At 36.2% G+C, this 20,068-nt stretch overlaps 1 protein-coding gene across 1 annotated transcript in view; it reads right to left on the bottom strand.

Annotated features, from left to right (window-relative positions):
- LOC149148632 (exopolygalacturonase-like) overlaps positions 1 to 19,564 on the bottom strand; it is a 48,943-nt gene extending 29,379 nt beyond the window's left edge. The window contains exons 1-7 of the mRNA XM_089442230.1: positions 19,403 to 19,564; positions 19,148 to 19,279; positions 18,861 to 19,028; positions 18,379 to 18,631; positions 18,141 to 18,222; positions 17,828 to 18,044; positions 17,496 to 17,702 (exon numbers count right to left, since the gene is read on the bottom strand). Of these exons, the coding sequence (XP_089298356.1) occupies positions 17,496 to 17,702; positions 17,828 to 18,044; positions 18,141 to 18,222; positions 18,379 to 18,631; positions 18,861 to 19,028; positions 19,148 to 19,279; positions 19,403 to 19,564 (1,221 nt within the window). The remainder of the gene's footprint in view (positions 1 to 17,495; positions 17,703 to 17,827; positions 18,045 to 18,140; positions 18,223 to 18,378; positions 18,632 to 18,860; positions 19,029 to 19,147; positions 19,280 to 19,402) is intronic.
- Between the last annotated feature and the right edge of the window lie 504 nt (positions 19,565 to 20,068).

Below are 20,068 nucleotides of genomic sequence, written 5' to 3'. Positions count from 1 at the left end.
ATAACCTATTCACGGCTATTATCAATTACTGGTCTAAAAGATCCATGTGTCAAAGGATCTATCCTCCTTTTTACCTATCCGCATATGTTATGGATTCTATTTTTTATGTGTCTAAATTTCCCTCTATGGGTTGGAAATGGACAACTCAGGACCCATTACCCATCCATGTTTATCATAAGATATTATGGGATTCTCAGTTCATTCCACATTTCTACCAAATTTTTCATGGGCTTATCTTACCCATGTATAGAATGATGTATAATAAAGAACCCCCGAAGTGCTCACATGAGGCAAAGATATATATCATTCCCATCGCAAGATGGTTCGGGGAAGAATGGTTCACCTATATTAGAGTATTTGGAAGCATCGTCCCTCCTCATGTCCTACCTTTGTATATTCCTGACAAACCGCTGGCTCGAGAAATTGCATATCAAACCTATTCAGAAGGCAGCCTAACCAAAGACCTAAAAGACAAAAAGAAGGCCATATGGCCCCAGTTTCGTGTAGCTTATGGGGCCTTTTCATTATTCGATGTAGGTCACGCGTTCACCGAAGTGGAGAATATGACGTGTCTACAATTATTTAAATTCCCGGCAAGGCCATTTGACCCAAATGAAGTTGCCCAAGATTTCACAATGAACGTCAAGATAAAAGTATTCGTTGGAAAGAAGGATTTATTTGATGATTTATTTCAGAATAAAATCTCACTCCAGGAAATTTTGCGGGAAGCTCAATCGCGATTGTCTCCAAATGACCTCCAAAAGTTCATGGTATACAGGGAAAGAAGACTAGCCAGTGTTGCTCTAGAAAAGCTGCAACTACCTGCCAGAGAACCTACTCCAAGCATTAGCCTTAGTGGGAATTCAAGCGCTTCCGGATCTAAATCTAAGAGTGGACAAGAGATGCCTGAGCATCCTAAAAAATCTGAAAACAACCAAGATAGAGGCGAAGAGTCAGCTAAGGACACCGCTCAGTCAATGCAATTCCCACAGCAGCAAGTTATTGCCTCCCCGCCAAGAGATGTCCCCCCTCTCATCATTGAAGCACCACCCGTCACAACAGAATTAGATAAAGAATGGGAAACCTTCAACGAACTGATCAATCTTGAAGGACAGACCCCAAAAATACCTGTGAGCAATATACATGTAGCACAAGAAGTGGGTTCAGCGTTGCTCTTCCATGAGTGGGACAATCAAATCAGGGAGGCAGAACAAGCAGAATGGAAACAGAAGGCACAAGAAAAGGAAAAAGCGGTCCAAGCACTAGACAGGTTAAATTGGGAGTGTTACTGGGCATACTTGGTGAAGCCGCATAGTTAGCAGATGACTGTGAAATGTATCATAAATGCGGCTGAGAAAGTAGTGCCAACTCTCATAGATTATGTCTTCTCAGCCTAGCTCAAAGCAGAAGTCAGCCAGCCGACTCTCCTCAAACCCATGATGAATGCATGCAATTTTAAGGATCAGATTCAAAAGCAACTTTATTTAGAATGTTGTTTTTTCTTTAAAATTAGATTAGAAAAAGGACGGTCATTTGAAAACCGCATCCTAAATTTTGTAAATAAACTATTATTAGAATTAGGAAGTAGTATTTTAACCCTTCTCATGCATTTGGAGAAGGGTCCAGAAATTTGTCAAAAACTTGTCCTCAGAACATGCACTTCTGCACTCTTCGAGGAGGTTTTGATGAATGAATGGATCAAGGTTTATTAATTTTTGCATTTGATATCTACTACTGATGTTGCACTTCTGTACTCTTGGTAGATATCAGAACAAGGAGAGATAAATCATTATTACTTGAAGCTTATGAGTAGGACCAGTCATAAATGGTACTTTCATCTCCTGGCCATTTCTGCTTATATTCTTAAAGTGATATACAGTTTTTAGTTGTTTATATGTTATTGCATGAATGTGTGAGTTACCATTTGGAACTTTTGTATGGTGGAGTCATTTATTTACGCTTGATATATGAATAACTTATTATGCGATATGCTGTTCACAACTGTTTTGCTTAACTTTTTATGCAAAGTGGTTCATCTTAATTGATTTCCATTCTTATGATAGCCGAATGATCTTTATTACCAGTTATTGTTTGAAATCTCTTTAGATCGCATAATAGAAGAAATACACCCTGGGTTAGCATAGATAAGATGTGTTGTTTTCATTATATTACAATATCATAGAATTAGACTAAAGTAGCTTAGATTAGAACTCTTATATCAGCATCATCCAACTCTGCACACACACACACACCCTTAAGTTGGGAAATTGGTCCCATTATCCCGAGTTGGACCCACTATACCAAACGGATAAGGACCTGCCAACCAAGGTCCGGACCGGGTGGGTATCCCCCTTGTTCTCGATCCGATTTTCGGGGCTTCAACATATTTGACGCTAGAAGGAGGGCCTAAACATAGTGCCTGTTGGAATGGTTTGAAATCGTAATCATTTGAATTAGGATGGCTGCTCACAAACTTCCCATTTGGAGTTGCATCCATGTTCGTGCCTATTCCAACACTCCACCTGAAGTGGTAAGACTCTTGTCTCAGGTAAAATTCAATGTTAAGAATAATTCTTTTGCTTTTAATCATGCTCTTCAATTTATTCAAAGAGTTTCAAGTTCGAATGTTCAAAGAATTGATGAAGGCATTTTATGCCGAATTTTTACTCTCACATTCATGGTGGAAGCTAGAAAATGGTGTAGAACCCTCCCAGTTGCCTCAATTCAAAGCTGGGACCAATTTGTCAAAGCTTTCATCTATAAATTTGATTGCTATGATTATGATCAGGTATATGATGAGATTGAGTATCTACGAAAAGAAGATGAATCTGTTAGGGATTTTAATATGCGGTTTCATCTTGATTTTCTAAAATATGATCTTGAAAATGAACTCATGAATGAAGAATCTTCAGATTATGCTGAACATTCCCTACCTCCTATGTTTGATCCATCGGAAATTAGTTCGATTCTTGTTTTATTTTCTTCTAATAGGAATTGAAATTCCAATTTAAATGTGCGAATCACTCATGATGAAGAAAATTCCCAAAGCTTAGGAAACATGCCTGCTCTTACGCAAGAAGACAAAAGCGAGGATGTTGCAAGAAATCCTGCCTTGGAACCAGAAAGCAAATTGGAGACAAGGTTCGATAATATCATCACAAGTCAACAAATGCAGACGCCAAGGTTAGAACAACAAATTAATTCTCTTTCGGAAAATACAAACACGCAAAGGTATGATCTAAAGCACGATGTCTACGGTGAATGTGATGAACAAGAATTTTTTCACGTTGATATTTTCAAATGCATTGTTTCGGAATCGCATTTTTCTCTTTATCCTGATGTATTTATTGATGATAATTTTTCCCCCTCAGTATTAATGATATCTCAAAAAGTATAGAGGATTATTCAAATGAATCACCATTAGGTTTTCAAAATAAAGAGGCAGCTATAGAACATCCTTTGGTCATTGATAAACAAGAACAACTTGACCTTCCTTTTCTGAAAATATTGGATGAAAAATAAAAATCTAGAGAGATCTGTAAAATCATTTATGACAGCTACTATGATGATGATGATAATGTTGATTTATATCAAGTAACTCAACAGAGCTCAGATAATGAGAGATATTCTAATTCAAGAATCATATCAGTCAATCCTCATTCTAGAGTGATAGTTCATTTGCATGATTTTACTATCCAGAACAATATCCCAATCTATGATTCGTATCATGAGCAAACCCCTATGCTTGTTCCCAATCATAACTTGTTTTCTGATTCACAAGACATAATTCGAAATTACTTAGATCCCATAATTCTGGCCAGCTCTTATGAAGAAGAATATATTTCATGTCAATCCCAGTTGTGCTGTAACATTAGTTGTATAGATAATCATTGCATTCTTTTTCGCTTGCACTCATTTTGTACAAAATCGGATTGTATTTTAAATTTTCATACTTTTGATAAATTACTATGGTATATTGATCACCTTATCAAAGAACATTTGAAAGATGTATTACACTTTGGAAAACTAAATTGTGTCAAGGAAATACAGAACTTTTTCAATTTCACGATCTATCAATATCAACCTTTCAGAAGAAACTTCTGTGTCATCCAAAACATCATCAACAAAAAAAAGTATTGTTGGAAACTTGCCAGCAATTCGCGTTAATTGATAAATCTCTTTCCAAAAATTTCCATCTATTCTTCATTGATTTATTTAGTGATTTATATGTGGAAACATTCCTTTTACGATAAATTGCTAAAAGCTTGACTTTAACGCATAGTAGATTACAGGCCATTAAAACTAAAAAATCATATTCGCAATCTGGCTTGTCATCTTTCCTATTACATGACCACCAATCCATAACAGAAATTCATCCCGATTTTTATGATCCAATAGGTATCCAATTGGACAGAAGATTTCATAAGAAAGAAATTTCAGGTGGAATTCCAAGTGAAGTTACACTTTCTAATCCTACATCCAATATTCATAGTCCAAGAAAAGTTTTATTCTTAACACTAATGTTTAAAAGGTACATACGTGTAGGAATAAAAATGAAAAGATGGTTCCATTGGAAATATCATTTTACCTAGTTAAATTTTTCTGTTTATAGTTAGAATAGGATTAGGGGTAGTTTAGCTAGGTTGTTAAGTGGATAATTTAGTTTTTAAATATTGATAGGCAAAATAAGGAAAGAAATTATCCCTATCATGTACATAATCCAAGGGAATAGTTACCTCTCATTTCTTTAAATTTTTCCTCCCTAATAAAATTTGCCTGTGGTTAACAGCATTTGACATTTACTAAAGACATCATTTCTCTATCAGACTTTGAACTTCTGCTCATATAAATAGCAAATCTTTTGGAAAATTGATCTTTATTATTAATAGATACAGTTAAAAACTTTAAACCAGATATGACACTAGTTTCAACTTCCAAAAAATTTGACGAAAGCAATCTTAGTGAAGAAATTGTTTTATATCAGTGCAATGAAAGGTATCAATAACAAAATGAGGATTCCCTGTAGAACAACCATGTCCAAAAGACTCTATTATTGTCGTCCAGGGTTTTCTTAAGGAAAAATTTGACTTCCTCCCTGCTAAAGAAAATCGCAGCATTTAGAGAAACAACCCAAGGATACACTATATCTTGAAGAATAAGAGGTATCATCACGAGCCAGCTTATCATGAACACATATATTATAACTTTGTTGACTTTTCCAAACATTGTCCATCAAAATAGGGCAATGACTCAAGATTGTTTAAATCAAAAGACAAGGGGTCTCATCACGAGCCAGCTTGTTTAGCGAAAGTGTAAATCAAGTGAATGACTGTGTCATAATTTGGCTACCAAACCAAGACATTGTTCTTTAAGAATAAAAAAGGAAAAAGTGTCAATATGGGTTTTTCTTTGAAAGTTGTAGATCACCTTAAGCAGGATAAAGGATCATTACTGGGTAATAGGTAACCCTATCAAGGCTATGAATTCCTGCTGGCAGTAGAGGCTCTACCTGCGACAAATGAGCATATTTTAAAAACCTGGTACATAGGGAAGACCTTATTTTATCTTTACAAGACCAAGTAATGGCTGATGTAAATGCAAGGACAAGCTGAGGAAGCAAATAATTAAAGTAGAAAGAGGTTAGAACAAAATTTCATTGACAATTTGGGGTATAATACACTTTATCTTTTTATAATAAAGTTTAATTTTCCAAAAAATTTTGTTTTGGAAATTTGAAAAGTTCAATAGAAAATCAAAGATAACTGGTTCTCCCAAGTGAATCGCCAATTGTTGTGGCCAACAACAACCCCCACCCTTTTTTCATTTAAGTGTTGTCCAAAATACTAAATGAATGGGGACCCTTAGTTAAAATTTTAGGAAAAGCAAGAGTTTCCTTTCTTCAAAATAAGGTTACCATCGTAAGCTTAGGAAGATCTTTTGAATACTTTAAAACCTAAGTTTATGATAAGAAAAATCTTTAAAAAAGTCGCATCATAAAATGACAGAAAAAAACACCTCCATTTGGGTATAATCCTAGTATGTGCAAGATTCTCGTACTAAGCGATATATCACATCGCAATAAGGTAAGGCCAATGAGAAAGACTGCAAGATTTTCTGATTTGCGATAACCTCGATCGCAAGATTGCATATCGCAGGGAATGGGTTAACAAACTATGGCAAGCATAAAACTTCTGCGATCTGTGATGTTGCGATATCGCGATGGTGCGATAATATGATGTCGCGATCTGCGACGATTGCGAACCAAATCGCAAAATCACTCCATCACGAATCTTTCGGGTGCGCTATTCAAGAAAAGTCACTTACCATAATCTGACTCAAGATCATGCGCTTTTAATGATAATAAAGGAATTAGTTGTCATCTATTAAATATAGATGCGTGCTTTTGTAAAGAATCACTTCACGTAAGGTGGCATATTTGATATATCTACTGGATTTAAGACTCTCCCATCACCTTTCTTAATCAATCATTTCCATTTGTGAGCTGCAAAAACGAAGAACGAAGGGTGATACCAAGCCATACGCAGGAAGAAATGGGTAAGAAAAGTAAGGCTCAGGGCTCAGAGGTGAAGGAGATGGCACCTTTATATACAGAAACAGCTTGTAATAGAGACGCAGGGATATCGACGTGGGAAAGCATGTACAAACTGCTTGAAGAAGAAAACCCCAGAATAATGAAGGTTACCGCTGTCGCAGATTCACAGGGCTCTTCCGAAGCATCCTTAGAAGAACTAGCGTGCTCATTCCTTCATCGGATAGCAGCAAGACCTAAAATTCTTCCATATACGGATATGATCAAGTGGATACTTGACAATGCAAAAATGAACGACAGATAGTTCAAGATTCAGGGACATGGGCTCATCGGGTCATTCGCTGCACAAGACTTAAAGCTCATGTATCATCTTCTTGAACCACAGGCGACTTGCAATGCACAATTCATTAAAAAATTTGTGGCGGAGAACCCGAACCTATCAGAGACCACTAAAGATTGGTCCAGAAAAGATGAACCGCTCAAAAAGGATAAAAACGGTATGTACAGCATTGGTCCCCTCACCTCTCCGTATTATTTTGTTGCGGCCATGCTTTGTAGATTATTTGGGATGCCAGATATCAATAAGTTTTCGTCTGATTGGTTACCATTGATTGATGCTGCCACAAATGTCGTTATTATAGATTGGGCCCAGATCTTTTCTGATAACCTATTCATGGCTATTATCAATTACCGATCTAAAAGATCCATGTCTCAAAGGATCTATCCTCTTTTTTACCTATCCGCATATGTTATGGATTCTATTTGTTATGTGTCTAAATTTCCCTCTATGGGTTGGAAATGGACAACTCAGGACCCATTACCCATCCATGTTTATCATAAGATATTATGGGATTCTCAGTTCATTCCACATTTCTACCAAAGTGGTCATGGGCTTATCTTACCCATGTATAGAATGTTGTATGATAAAGAACCCCCGAGGTGCTCACTTGAGCCACAGATAGATATCATTCCCATCGCAAGATGGTTCGAGGAAGAATGTTTCACCTATATTAGAGTATTTAGAAGCACCGTCCCTCCTCATGTCCTACCTTTGTATATTCCTGACAAACTGCTGGCTCGAGAAATTGCATATCAAACCTATTCAAAAGGCGGCCTAACCAAAGACCTAAAAGACAAAAAGAAGGCCATATGGCCCTAGTTTCCTGTACCTTGTGGGGCCTTTTCATTATTCGATGTAGGTCACGCGTTCACCGAAGTGGAGAATATGACGTGTCTACAATTATTTAAATTCCTGGCAAGGCCATTTGACCCAAATGAAGTTGCCCAAGATTTCACAACAAACGTCAAGATAAAAGTATTCGTTGGAAAGAAGGATTTATTTGATGATTTATTTTAGAATAAAAGATCACTCCAAGAAATTTTGCGGGAAGCTCAATCGCGATTGTCTCCAGATGACCTCCAAAAGTTCATGGTATACAGGGAAAGAAGACTAGCCAGTGTTCCTCTAGAAAAGTTGCAACTACCTGCCAGAGAACCTACTCCAAGCATTAGCCTTAGTGGGAATTCAAGCGCTTTCGGATCTAAATCTAAGAGTGGACAAGAGATGCCTGAGCATCCTAAAAAATCCGAAAACAACCAAGATAGAGGCGAAGAGTCAGCTAAGGACACCGCTCAGTCAATGGAATTCCCACAACAGCAAGTTATCACCTCCCCGCCAAGAGATGTCCCCCCTCTCATCATTGAAGCACCACCCGTCACAACAGAATTAGATAAAGAATGGGAAACCTTCAACGAACTGATCAATCTTGAAGGACAGGCCCCAAAAATACCTGTGAGCAATATACAAGTAGCACAAGAAGTGGGCTCATCGTTGCTCTTCCATGAGTGGGACAATCAAATCAGGGAGGCAGAACAAGCAGAATGGAAACAGAAGGCACAAGAAAAGGAAAAAGCGGTCCAAGCACTAGACAGGTTAAATTGGGAGTGTTACTGGGCATACTTGGTGAAGCTGCATAGTCAGCAGATGACTGTGAAATGTATCATAAATGCGGCCGAGAAAGTAGTGCCAGCTCTCATAGATTCTGTTTTCTCAGCCCAGCTCAAAGTAGAAGTCAGCCAGCCGACTCTCCTCAAACCCATGATGAATACATGCAGTTTTAAGGATCAGATTCAGAAGTAACTTTATTTAGAATGTTGTTTTTTCTTTAAAATTAGATTAGAAAAAGGACGGTCATTTGAAAACCACATCCTAAATTTTGTAAATAAACTATTATTAGAATTAGGAAGTAGTATTTTAACCCTTCTCGTGCATTTGGAGAAGGGTCCGGAAATTTGTCAAAAACTTGTCCTCAGAACATGCACTTCTGCACCCTCAGAGGAGGTTTTGATGAATGAATGGATCAAGGTTTATTAATTTTTGCATTTGATATCTGCTACTGATGTTTCACTTCTGTACTCTTGGTAGATATCAGAACAAGGAGAGATAAATCATTATTACTTGAAGCTTCTGAGTAGGACCAGTCATAAATGGTACTTTTATCTCTTGGCCATTTCTGCTTATATTCTTAAAGTGATATACAATTTTTACTTGTTTATATGTTATTGCATGAATGTGTGAGTTACCATTTGGGACTTTTGTACGGTGGAGTCATTTATTTACGCTTGATATATGAATAACTTATTATGCGATATGTTGTTCACAACTGTTTTGCCTAACCTTTTATGCAATGTGGTTCATCTTAATTGATTTCCATTCTTATGATAGCTGAATGATCTTTATTACCAGTTATTGTTTGAAATCTCTTTAGATCGCATAATAGAAGAAATACACCCCTAATTAGCATAGATTAGATGTGTTGTTTTCATTAGATTACAATATCATAGAATTAGACTAAAATAGCTTAGATTAGAACTCTTAGATCAGCATCATCCAACTCTGCACACACACATACCCTTAAGTTGGGAAACTGGTCCCATTATCCCCAGTCGGACGCGCTATACCAAACGGATAAGGAGCTACCAACCAAGGTCCGGACCGGGTGGGTATCCCCCTTGTTGTCGACCCGATTTTCAGGGCTTCAACACCTCCTCAAGCTTGTCAAAAATAAAGAGGTACTTGCCAAAAATGGTGGGGGGAAAGAGAGAAAAATGAGCCTGTTTGTCATACTTTGTAACCACTCTTGAACATGACACTTTTATTCACCTGGGTTGGGAAATCCTTTGCCTAACAGTTGATCAAACCACATTGAAATTCTTCAGTCGATTTCTGGGTATTAATTTTGGGTCAATTGTCACCAATCCATCTGTCACGTCGTTATATGTTTAAGAGGTCACTGCTAATAAGCCATTCATCTGCAAAATATCTGTCATCCGTCTTGACCATCCCTGAGTCAGTCCTTGCAACTAAATTTCTTCAACTTGATCTATGATTTTGTGTTGTGGGCTTGCCTACGACAGATCGCTTTCTATCGACTTCAGCTCATTATCTAGAAAGATGATCTAGAAATCGTCAGTACCTTGAGATCTACGTGCCTCAATGGTAGGTTTCTCTCCTTTGACGACAGGTTGCATCATTGACCTTTGATCAAAGGATTCCGTGACATGTTCGACATCAACACATTTATTCGCATCTCATGGATTGTACTGAGTACTTTGAGAGCCATTGACATCACTGGTGGTTTCTCTCACACTTGTTAACAGTTTACATCATTGACTGGTAATAAAGTGGTTTCTACCATGTTCGACATCAACACGTTCATTCACATGTTTAGAATCATACTGTTTCAGGAAGTAGAAATGAAGACCTTGGATCTAGTTTCCACAATCCAGGCTGCGAGGAATTTTGTATTCATTATATAATGGACTATTCATAAACAGATGGCCGCATCCATACTGTGTCCACATGAATCTATACTTGTGATGTTTTACAAGATCATTCCTATATCAGAGCAGTAGTTAGTTTTCTAAGTTAGTTTTGATCTGAGTATGGGAATGCCTACCTCAGCGATGACATGATCTCATATATATATCTTGCATTGAATGTTTTTACAGGTTCCAACTGGGCTCTCCACAAGATGATCCTCGAAATGATAAAGTACTTCACTCTTCCTAAATGATAAATGAAATCCTCATCTACTACACACTTTGCACTTTAGGGGGTAATCTGTTACACAAAAATATCGTCACCATGATTATTTTCAGTCAGTATGGGTCTATCATCACTTGTACTGTCCTCTTAAGCAAGTCTCAGACCTCAGATCTTCAAGTCAAGCTTTGAAAATGGGAGAAAGACATTGAAAACCAATGAAACTCTGGTTCTGCACTTTCTCTCACTGTTACCTGTGGTCCCGCACCTTCTGTTTACAAAAATTGTGGACCTGCCCGCTCTGTCCCTAAAGGTGTGGGTGCGGACCCCTGTGAAAGTCAAAAAGGCACAAGTTTATTCTAAAAAACTCACTTTGGGTTAATTCTAGATGATTATAGAAGGAATTTTGACGTGGATTTGCCGCTCTTAGGTGGTTCATGCATCCCAAAAGAGAAGGAGCTAATCCCTTGATGAGAGGAGCTATCCCTTTGAAGGAGGGCTTAATCCCTTTGAAAGAGGACCTAGTAACTTCCCTCCATTGCACTGTAAATTCAAGCATTGGGCTGGTTTCTAAGGAGGTTAGAAGCTGAACATTTTTTAGGGTAAATGCTGGTGAAATTAAGACTTCCTAGTTGAGCTTAAGAGGAGAGATCACATACCTTTTTGGCTTCATTGGGAAGTGAGTGAAACTTGTCAAAGTAGAGGATACTTCTTGCTGGACCCTAGGAGGAGCTTGTACAACGCCAAGGCATAGGTTGTAAAGTTCTTCTTCTTTTGAATTAATACAATCAAACTCATTTTTCTCAACAAGTATCTCATGTTATTTGTTTCATGAACTCCTTGACTTTCATGTTAAATATGTTTTATAATATTGGCTTTTCAGGTGTTATTTAATTTGTTTGCTTGTTTGTGTTTGCAGATTCGCGACAAAGGAGCTCATTTGGATCGAAGGAGCGAGGGCATCCACAAACTTGCGTTGGACCTAAGGTAGGCCCTAAAAAACACTTGATTTCCTTTGTTTATAAAATCATATTTAGAGAAAGATAGTGTCTGGTTGGTTTGCTTGTCATTAGGTCTTCTTTAGATTCTAGGAAGGTCTATCTTGTCCGCAAGATCAACTTATTCCGTGTGACACCTTTCACATACCTTAAAATCCTCTTGGCTACCTTCATATGTATTACAGATTAATTTGTCATATACCTTGAAACAAGTGAAACTGAATATGTAATATCAGGCCTTCTATGGGTTAGAGATATCAAGCTCCCCACAATACTTTTGTAAGTTTTCTCATGAACTAAATCAACACCACCATCTCTACATAACACCTCTCCATGATGAATTGGAGTAGGGGATGGATTACAATCTAGCATATCAAATTTATTTAGCATATCATGTGCATACTTTTTCTGACAAATGAAAATCTCATCCTTACTTTGATAAACCTCCATTCCTAGAAAATATTTCATGATGCCTAAATCTTTCATCTCAAATCATTCACCATAGCAGCTTTGATTTTATCATTCATCTTATAACTACTACCCATATATAATAGATCATCAACATACAAACTTATGATTAGAATATCAATACCTTCTTGTTTGTAGTAAAGGGTAGGATCACTCTTACTTCTCTGGAAACCATTTTCCTGAAAGTATCCATCAATCCTAGCATACCACACTCTTGGTGCTTGCTTGAGATCATACAAAGCCTTCTTCAACTTGTAGAAATTATTCTCCTTTCCTTCCACTTCAAAACCTTGTGGTTGCTCCACATATATTTCCTCTTCTAAGTAACCATTCAAGAAGGCACTTTTCACATCCAAATGATGTATGCTCCACTTTTTCTGAGCTGCTAATGAAATCAACATTCTAATGGTCTCCTGTCTTGATACTGGTGCAAATGTCTCTTCATAACCAACTCCATACTTTTGTGTGAATCCTTTAGCAGCTAATCTTGCTTTGTGTCTTTGAACACTCCCATCAATGGTAAATTTAGTCTTATAGACCCATTTGGTGTCAATATTTTTCTTATCATTTGGAAGCTCTGTCAACTTCCAAGTGTCATTCCTTTGAATGGAATCCATCTCTTCTTGTATGGCTTGCATCCAAACCTCATTAGCACATGCATCTTCAAAACATGATGGTTCAAAATCAGCCTTGGCTAATAAAGAAAAATTGACTATCTCGCCTATTGGGCTTTCTTCATGTGCTTGATTTGCACTCCTCTCACAAATATTATTCAATCTTCTTACCTTCCTTGTTGAACTTGGAGAAGAAGTTGGACTTGAACTTGATGTTGAAGAAATTGATGAAGGGCTACTTCGTGGAGTTAACCCACGAGTTACATAAACATTAGTTAGCTGGTCATGATCAATATCAGCAATTATATCATCATTCAAAATAGATTGTGTCTTCTCAACATGGCCTTTTTGATGACCATAAACTCCCCCTTCATAAAAAATTACAACTCTTGAGACAATAAGCTTGTTATTTAGAGGATTATACAATTTGTAAGTCTTGCTTGTATCACTATACCCAATAAAGATACATAACTCACTCTTTGCATATAAATTTTTTCTATTTTGACTAGGTACATGCACATACCAAAACATTTGAAATGATTAACATCAGGCCCTTTTCCGTACCAAGCTTCATAAGGAGTCATCTTTTCCAGTGCACTGGTGGGGTTACGGTTGAGGATGTACACGGTTGTAGCAACTGCATCTCTCCAATAAGAATTTCTCAACCCCTTAGTTTGTAACATGCTCTTTCCATTTCAACCACAATATGATTCTCCCTTTCAGCTATGCCATTCTATTAGGGCGTGTATGTCGTAGTATGCTACCTCCTGAAGCCATTCATATCATGATAACTCTAGAAATATTTTGAGCAAAATTCTCCTCCACTGTCAGTCTACAAACATTTGACCTTGCACCCTTTCTCATTTTCAACAAGGGCTTTGAACTTCTTGAATGTATCTTGAGCTTCACTTTTCGCCTTCAAAAGATATACCCAACAATTTTGTGAGTAATCATCACTAGAAGTGATGAAATATAGTGACTTACCCAAACTCTTAGTCTACATAGGACCACATAAGTCTGAATGAACAAGATAAAGTGGGTGATGAGCCCTCCATGCGGTGCCCTTTAGAAACCTTTCCCTTTCATGCTTTCCTTTGGCACATCCTTAAAAAACCTCCTTATGCTCTTCTACCTTGGGCAAATAAGAAACTAATGCATGTGAGGTTAGAAACTTCAAACTGTGAAAATTTAAATGTCCATAACTGAGATGCCATGACCAACTTGAATCCTCATAAGCCATATTTGCAATATTGTTGTTATGTTCATCAAAACACAAGGGAAACATCCTTTTTCTTGTCATAGGAACAACAGTTATCACCCTATTTCTTGTCATGAATACTCTTCATACCTTCTTTTGTTTAGACCTCCATAGCTCCTTTAGCACCAACTTCCAATGATTTATCATCACAAGCTGGATCTTGGATTTGAAACTTCCATCCTTTGCTGAAAACAACTTCTCATTCCCTGTCATATGGTTAGAGCATCCAAAATCTAGGTACCAAACATCTTTACTAGTATTTTCACCTTTGGCATAAGATAAAAATAAATGATCTCGAGAATACTCACCACTTTCTTGAGCATAGCTATCATTTTTACCTTCTTTCAATCTGCATTCTCTTTCAAACTAGCCATACATGTTACAATAGTAACATTGAACATTTCTCTTATTAGATCTACCTCTACCTCTTCCTCTGAAACTACCTCTTCCACTTGAGCCACCTCTTCCTCTACTTCTTGAAGAATTTTGGCTTTTCCATTTACCTTGACCTTGATTTCTTTTAGCACTACTGCTGCTTGCACCTTCATTCTTTGAAATTTGTAATTTAGACGAAAAAACTTTCTTTACACCTTCAAAAGTTCCCTTCAATCTTACTTCATGAGATATCAAAAATCCAACCAATTGTTCAAACTTTGGTTTTTTCAAATCCTTACTTTCTTCCATGATTATGGCAACATGATTCCATCTATGCGTTAAAAATCTCAATACATTTTTAATTAAAATTTCTTTACTTACAGTTTCTCCAAGTGTAGTCATTTTATTGACCACATCTTTAACTCTCACACAATAGTCACTCACACTTTTAGCTTCTTGCATCTTCAAATTCTCAAACTCTCGCTTCTCACACAATAGTCACTCACACTTTCATCTTCTTGCATCTTCAAATTATCGAACTCTCGCTTCAATGTCTGAAGCTTGACCACATTAACTTGTTCACTACCTTCGTAAGCTTCTTGTAGAGTCTCCCAAGCATCTTTGGCAATTTTTACTCCCGATATTCTTGGAAATAAGCTTTTACCAAGAGCTATCTGAATGTGAAACAAAGCTTGAGCATTCTTCTTCCTTGCTTCCTTTCTTATTGTTCTTTCATTGGTTGTAAGGGCATTCCAATGAGCTGACTCCTCATAACCTGATTCAACAATCCCCCACAGATATTTTCCAATAAAAAAGGTTAACATCTTAATGCACCAATAAGCATAATCGTTCCCATCAAATTTTGGAACAGGCATATGTTAGAATTCGACATGATTAACTTTTGGCACAAATTCCAACATAAAAAATTAAACCCAAAACAATTTTACCTTGCAGAATATGAAATGGAATCTTTAAGCCAGCTGATAAGCCAACATAACTATGAAGAAAAATACTTATAAAAAGAAAAATTAACAAATAAAACACAATTACTGTGTGAGCTCAAATTTGTTGTAAATCTCATATTCTATTAAACCATTAACCACACTCTTATATAGTAAAATTATTACTAATATGATTATCAATCAAATGTCTAATCTAAAATAAATTTACTGACACTACCAATCTTGTGAAAGCTAATTCCCAGCACTTACCACCCTAATAATTTGTAAGATAATTTCCAACACTTACCACCCTAATAATTTGTTGCCCTAATTTTACACAGAGAATACAAAATCTGGTGACTAATTTTTCAGCAATTTACACAACAAATGAAGCATTATTCACAAGAACACATGAAGCATTATTCACAAGAACACTCTCGAAGAAAAGACATACTTGAACACTAGTTCAATTTCTATACAAAAATCCTTAACCCTAAAAGCTGGAAAGAATATTATAATTTTTTCACTATTTAGTAAACATCCTTCCTTCCACGAGAAGTGGCATTTGCATTTACACTTGCTATGACTTTATTTTCATTTAAGTTAATTATTTTTCAACTTTTTATTATAATCCTTTTTTTTAAAAGAGAATATGTGAAGATGACAAGACAATCCTTCAAGGGGTGATTTGTTGCAAAATCTTATATATCTTAATTTTTATATATTGTGTATATATTGACAATGTAAATATTTATGATGCATAGAAAATTGATTTATAATACATTACTATTATATATAAATTAGTATAAATTCAATATAATCATTGATCAACTACATAGAAACTTTATGTTTAAGGCATTATTATAACATATAAACTAGCACAGTTTGAATAAAATTCCTAATCTATTAAATTAGGAGATAAACCAAATCTGTTAAAGTGTAAATTTTATTTTGAGTATAAAACTTGAAAAGAAAATTTATTCATGATTTTATATGTATTCATTTATAGGAACATGTAAAGTCCTATATATCTTAATTTCTATATCTTTACAACATATAGCATATATTGACAAAATAAATATTTATTATACATAGAAAATTTAAGTTTGACACATTACTATTATAGATAAGCTAGAATAGATTCATCATGATTCCCTATCTAATAAGTTAGCAAATAAATCAAATCTTTAAAAATGTAAATCTCATTTTGAGTATAAAACTTGGAAAGAAATTGCATCTTGAAAATTTTGGTTCCTCTCAATTTTTGTTAAAATAGATTTATATTGATTCTTAATAACATTATTTATATTTATAGAAATTTCACAAATGAATATTCTTATTTTAAGTTTTATCAAAAGCATAATACATATAATTGCATATTTTACCAAACAAACAAGATAACAGAGACCTACCATGATAGGGTAGACAATTTAGAATCATTTCCAACCACTACACCATTTCCTCATATTGAACTAATATTTAAATATTTACATTAATTTATACATTACAACATCTCGCATATTAAACTATAAAGTGCTCCTATTAAATTGTAAAGTATCTAGTACAATTTGTATTTGATTATTTGATTATTTTCTTTTCTTCTCGAAATATTTAATAATATTAATATTTTTTCAAGATATGAATAAATATGTGTTTAAAATATTAAGTCATAATATTTTATCGTGGATTACAGATACAAGTTAAGAATAAAGTTTTTTAAGTTAATCATTTTTCAACTTTTTATATATATATATATATATATATATTATAATTTCCTTTTGCTTGCTATGATATTAAGACTCGGTATGAAACGATATTAGTATTTATTATTTATAAATATTAAACTAGCATGTTAGGTTGATAGCATTCCTGCGGCTAGCCATTTTTACGTTTACGTTGCACATGTGATCATTCTGGGCTAATATAAAATAACATGCGAAAAGGATGAAAGACGAATCCTTTGAATAAATAATGTAAAGGACAATATGCCAAAATAAAATGGTGAAAGGCAAAGAAATAAATAAGCGAGGCCTATTGGCAGCTGTTTCATTCATTAGTGCAATTCGTTGGGCAAAAGAATAAGAATTCCCAAACGTTCAATACAGTAGGATACGTAGGAAGCTCCGTAACACAAGAAAACCAGCATCACGCATGTATATTGGAGCTGGCATTTGGAGGATCGCTTACTAATTAGAAAAGTAGATCAGAATTGAATTCTAGTTTTAGCAAGATACGGGGGGGCTTACGGAATTAACGCTAATCCCTTTGGCATTCTTACACACAGCTTGAGCTCCACTATTTGCAATTGCATAATTCAAATTCACTGCTTGTAGTTGGACACCTTCACATGGCACGCTCTTACTGCATGCCAAATTAATGGCTTCCTCAGTTGCTGAGGTTCCACTTATATTCTGGTACACCACGTTGCTGAGCTGCACGTTGGTAACGGATTCCTACACCGCGAAGGCAATATAAATACCATTAATGTCAATTACAAAACTCAGCTGCGCTCACTTCAATATGTATGTATGTATGTAAAGAAATAGAAATATTAAAGTTGTTGAGAATGAGTTATGACCTGGCCAGAGCAATGTGGACAGTAATACTGGTCAATGATTATTGGATTCTGTACGTTGCTCATTACTATGTTCTTAAATGTTAAGCCTTTAGCAAAGCCCTTGCCTCCTGGCCATGTTTTGATCCTAACTCCATTCTGAGTCCCGCTCAATTGAGCTCCGTCCACAGTCACGTTCGTCACTCCATTCGCAGATGGATATTTGCCAAGGCTTCCAACGCTGCATATATATACAAAATCCATGCTCAACTTTCCAATTATAAGTGCTGGCCGCGATATTGAAAATTTATTTATGCACTAATTTAATTTAATTTACCTGATTCCGTGGCCGGGTCCACAAGTAACCTGTTCAACCAGAAGATTGGAAGTACCTTCCAAAATACCGATGCAATCATCTCCTGCACACCACCGCACCCAGAGGTAATCTTTAATAATAATAATATTATTATTATTAAATCTTTATCTTTGATACTCTTATATTAGTTGACCATGTAGCTCCAACGTCGCTACTTTAGAAATGGTATGGTATGGTGATGGGAAATTATATGATCCACCTGTTCCGATGTGGACATTTCGAATATGGACGTTAGAAGAAGCAACGTGAATCCCATCGGTGTTGGGGCTGTCACCGGGGGCCTGGATAGTCAATCCTTCTGCCAGCACGTTGTCACATGAATCAAGGGAGATGTGGAACTGCCTGCTGTTAATGGACCTAAAGCCTCTCAACACCACATTCTTATTTCCCGCCAATCGTAATGTCTGCACATTAATTATCATTCCATCAATCAACATCAGGTACGTACGTATCTGCTTATTCATTCATGCAAAACACTCAAATTCTTTATAGACATGATATATGTTATATAAGAATGGCTGGAGGCAATACCGCAGGCCCTGGTTTGCACTGCACACCACCACCGCCGCCAGCGCCACACAACGTAACGTATTCCAGTCAGAATGGGGATACAGTAGTGTGATTCTATGCTCTTTCCAAATCACGAAAAATATATAAACGAATAACATTTTTTGCAGCTACCTGTTGATTCTTACTACACACGTTGTTCCACCACGAGGCTCCATTTCCATCCAAACTACCCCCGCCGCTGATGGTTAGACCATCTACATTCGTGAACTCTAACCAGTACAAGTTGCTGTCACCTTTCCACACACTATTGTCCGTTGGTGCAATGAGATCCCCAATTACCTGCATGCCAAAAAACAAAATTTCTTGTCGCTCAAAACCAATTAAATATTCTATCACAACATCTTCATACCAATTAGCTTCGGGAATAGATATATTATAACGTTAGCTCCAGCAATTACCTGCACAGTTATGCCAGCATTCTTACAAGGTCCTGTAAACGAAACTGGACCAACCACATATTTTCCGTTTGGTATATTGATGGTAGACGGTTGAGTAGAAGAACAGGCCGCATTCCAAGCTGCCAAAAAAGCCTGGATATATAGCACACATGATGATCAAATTCTCAAACATAAACCCATAACCGAACATGTCATTCATTATTCATTTCATCACTTCATTCATTCATTCATATAACTCACTCAACTAATTCTCACCTTGCTATTGTCTGTGATGCCATCACCTTTTGCACCATACTGCTGAACGTTGAGCGTAGTACCACCGGAATTAGCTAAACTAGGGGTGCGTATTGAACTCGCTCCTGGCAACACAGAAGAGCCTGTGAAACTCACAGCTAATATAAGGACAAGAAACCTCATCTTTATTAAAATAAATGCAATCGAGTGTTCCGATTTTGAAAAAAAAAATGCAATCGAGTGCCTTTTCAGCGAAAAAGCAGTCGACTGCCTCTTCACCACGACGGGCACTCGAAAGCTGAGTTTCAACAGAGCTCTTGATTTGGGATTGAAGTCCCACTCCTTTATATACACCATGAATTGCACTCTCTAGAACCGGAATTCCCTCAACCAACTTCATTTTTTAATTTCTTTTCTAATTGTTTTATTAGTTTCCACAGCGTTTGCATTGATGCTAATTATCATAACTTATTTGCTTGCTTAATATAGATTTAAGCCACAGAAACAGGGGTTCGTTTCGTAAATAAGGTATTTAATTGTTAATTTGTTGTTGACTGGTTCTAATCACTATAGAATTTATACAGCTATGTCAAGAAACCTGTTTAGCATTCTATAGACCAAGTTGAATCCTCTAAAATTAAGTAGTAGTTATGATCACTGGGGTAAAATCGGTATTGATGATATTAA

This window comes from Pinus tabuliformis, chromosome 9, assembly GCF_031772625.1.
Source record: "Pinus tabuliformis cultivar Carrire ecotype Pingquan chromosome 9, CPIR1, whole genome shotgun sequence".
Lineage (NCBI taxonomy): Eukaryota > Viridiplantae > Streptophyta > Pinopsida > Pinales > Pinaceae > Pinus > Pinus tabuliformis.
This window is presented reverse-complemented; position numbering and strand designations above follow the sequence as displayed.